Here is a 3895-nt window from a genome sequence, read left to right as displayed (position 1 = left end):
GCTAAGCATAGAAGTTATATTTATTTTGCATGTCTTTGGTGCAGATAGTAAAAAGGGAAATTAATCTGAAATTAATGCTAGTGGGCTTAATTTGCTTTAAACTGATGTTTCTTATCTTAAACATTACATTTTGAAATTATACTCAATGCATAAAAACTTGTGTATTTTACTCTCAGTGTACAGGGCTTTCACTTTGTTCAATCGTCCAAGTGGTCTTTTTCGGAAAATACTAAAATCAATACGACGAGTTGACTTTATAGATCTATTGGCTGAGTCCTGAAGGTCATGGGCAAAAATCGATTGCGTACACATATTTATACATATTCAAAGCGTGTGCTCATATTCTTCGCGAACGCGAACGACGCCATTTTGTTTCAAGTTGTTGACCTGCCCATTCAATCCTATTGTACATTCAATCGACAATACACGATAACATGTGATGGAAAGTTGGAGAAGGAGACCGTTAAATATTTATTCAGAGAAAGATTTGTGAACGCCTCATCACTTACTGGATTAAGTCCCAAACTGCCATAAAAATATCCACAGAATCCGTCTGAATTCACAGTTAAAAATAATAAACCATGAGAGTTAATACCCTTGAATTGACGAAACGTAAAAATTTCCAGTCTTGACTTTTCTAAAAAAAAAAAGTCCTTTTCACTTCATACGACGTTTAGAAGTACTTGTACTTGGCTCTACATGTTATGAGTTTAACAAAATACTCAATTTTCATATCAACTTTAAAACTATAAAACTAGAATGAACATAAAAGAGAAATTGAATCAACCGTGTCAACCGGGTGTAACTAAACTTGTACATCTCTATCTAGATCCAGAGAAAACGCCTAAATGTTGCAGTGTGATTGCGACGATAGCCACGTCTCCTTTACCGCGGACTTAAAAAGAATTTTTAATTGCCCTTAAAGATTTTTTGAATGCCCAAGATACACCAGAATAATATGATTTAAACAGCATTCTCACTGCGAATACCGCAATCGATTTAGCGCCCTTTAAAAAAGCATGTTTAAAATGTTTTATTTTTGAACGTCAGCTAAGGAGCCACGGTAGTGTAATAGGAAAGACAGTTTCTTCTCACCCGAACACGTGGGGTTCGGATCTGCCGTTAGGACTTTTTTTTTCTTTCTTTTAACCCGGAGCTTTATAATAACAAATAAAGAACACATTTTAACGGTTAGATTAAAAAAAAAAGTGTATCACAAGTGAGTCTTGAAGGCCTTGCCTCTCTTGTTTTATTTTATTTTATTTTATTTTATTTTATTTTATAGTTCATTGCTCATGTACAGTTTATGCATTATCCCTAGCCGTGTTAACACAAAATGCACACTCTCAGGAAGGAAACCAGTTACCCCAGCCTGATGATTCACTCACTCCCGTGTATTTTAACGTCCGCGCGCACACACACACACACACACACATACACACACACACGCGCGCACGCACACACACACACACACGCGCACGCACACACACACACACACACACACACACACACGCACACACCCCTTATGCAGAGTAACACAGCAGGCAGTTCAGTTCCGGCTTCAAGTGTGTTCGGTCAGATCCATGTTTAAAAAATATTAACTATCCAGTTTGCATAATTAAAAGGAATATTTTTATGTAGTAAAGGGATGATTATGCTTTAACCACCATCGTAAAGACTGATCATAACTGTTCATTTGGATTCACATTTAATCAGCTTTATGTGCAATTTACTCAGCTGCAGATAACACAAACACAATTACAGGTGCATACTACTAAAAGCATACTACTGAATATCACACTCTAAATTCATTCCGGATGGGGGCTGAGAACATATATATATATATATATATATATATATATATATATATATATTACATATATATATTCCCAACAGTACACAGTCTAAGCACCCATCACCGGATTGTCAAATAGCTGTTTCGAAACTAAGATACCTGAGTTTTGTTGTTTTAGTTCATTAAAAAAAGAAAAAAGAAAAAAAAAGTGGGACCTGAATTAAGAAAAATCGTATCAGATTTTTTCATGATATAAAATAGAATAGAATAGAACATAATAAAATGGAATATGTCTTTATTACCAAGTGCGCCGAGGTCACAAAGAATATTGAGGGGGAGGGGGGTTAGTTCGAAAAAGGAACAAATATGAATCGGAAATTAGATACAAACAGAAAATACAGTAGGACTTTACATACATATGCATGTATATATAAGTGCTTGTGCACGCGCATATTCATGCGTTTCCACGTCAGTCCAAACGCAAGGGATGGTGGTGATGGTGACGGAAAGTGAACACCAACACGCCTTCACTTTGATTTTCTACACCGACACACCATCTCCTTCACAGTTTCACGGTACTTGGAGCCAAAGAAATAATACACAACGACGTTGAGGGAAGAGTTGACAACTCCACACATCCCTATGACAGCGATCAGGAAGAAGTAGAGGTTGGCCCAGTTCCCCGTGGGGCTGAGCTCCGGGAAGACCACCAGCGACAGCCTGAAGAACACGTTGGGCAGGCAGCAGACAATGTACTGCAGGGACAGGTAGATGAGCATCCTGGTCACAGCCACGTTCCGGGCTGACAGAGTTGTGGCAGAGGAGGAGGAGGACTCAGCTTGGAACTCTGAACTCTTCCGTAGATTGACAGCAGTGATGGCTGTTGTGATGATGACGAAGATGCAGAATGCAACGGGCAGACCCAGACCGTAGACCGTTCCGTCCAGAGCGTTGATCAGGTTCTGGTTGTTCCTGTAGAACTCACTCATGGTGACCAAGTTAGACGCCGACCCTGTGGCCACGTCCACCACACACACTATGTGGTATTTCATCTCCGCCAGAAAGCGCCCCCCAAAGAGAAAAAGACTGCCCACCAGTATAACCATGCCTATAGTTTTCGTCTTCAGCACAGCGCTAGATCGTAAAGGCCATACCACACAGAGACATCTCTCCCCAGCGATGACGGAAGAGATAAAGTTGGAAGCAAAAATGGCACCAGTGTACAACCCCAAGACGTGATTGTTGACAAAAGTCTTTGTTATACGTCCAGAATCTCTGTAAGATGTGGTGAAATCTTCGTCGCCCATTTTCTCAACGAACATCAAGAAAGCCAGAGTGACAAAGATCAGATCCATGGCAGACAGACAGAAGAGACACAGGTTGATCCGTTGCTTCAGGCCGTGCCTGAAGAACACCACCATGTTGACCATGTTGCTGGGAAAGCCGATGAAGAAGAGGGCAGGGAAGAGGACGGCATGGATCACGTTGTTGACGACGCTGCTCACTTGGGCGCTCATCACGTCTTTGCTTTCATCGTGAAACTGGAAAGCGGAGAGGTTCACCACCAGACACAAAGACCTGGGCATCTGATCTCGCTCAGTTTCGTTCAGAGACTCTGAGAGAACGGCGTACGAAGAACTGTCAATGTTCATGTATTCGGTTGTCCACGTCATGACTTTGTCAATTTTTTTGAAAAGAGATACTCATCAAAATTTTTAAGAAGTTTCTGAAATGGAAAAGGAGAAAGACAAGATCAATACTACAACAGCCTTGTTGTTGTTGCTGCTGTTGTTACTTGTTTTATTGCCGTTGTTGCTGTTGGTGGTGGTGGTGCTGTGGTTGTTATTGGTGCTGTTACTGTTGTTGATTTATTGCCGATTCATCGATTACTTATTGCAAAATAGATAATGACATTATACTAAGATATTCGTATAAACTAAACCTATTTCCGAAGTCATGTTACAGTTGCGTTTTCTTTTCTTATTTTGCACAACATTTAGGACTTTCACCTGACATACTGACACATTTATTAATAGCATTATATTTCTATCTGAGACTGTTTCTGTTAAGTTTGGAAATTGCCTTGATGCAAATATTCTA

The 3895-nt window shown here is 39.9% G+C and overlaps 1 protein-coding gene across 1 annotated transcript; it reads right to left on the bottom strand.

The window, feature by feature from the left end:
• Window positions 1-2322: 2322 nt before the first annotated feature.
• LOC143283526 (uncharacterized) lies at window positions 2323-3468 on the bottom strand. Its single transcript, XM_076589770.1, has one exon. The coding sequence runs from the start codon at window positions 3466-3468 to the stop codon at window positions 2323-2325; it is 1146 nt and encodes a 381-aa protein (XP_076445885.1).
• Window positions 3469-3895: the final 427 nt, after the last annotated feature.

This window comes from Babylonia areolata, chromosome 6 (genome assembly GCF_041734735.1).
Source record: "Babylonia areolata isolate BAREFJ2019XMU chromosome 6, ASM4173473v1, whole genome shotgun sequence".
NCBI lineage: Eukaryota > Metazoa > Mollusca > Gastropoda > Neogastropoda > Buccinidae > Babylonia > Babylonia areolata.
Note: the sequence above shows the minus strand (reverse complement) of the source record. Positions and strands in the feature narration are given on the sequence as shown.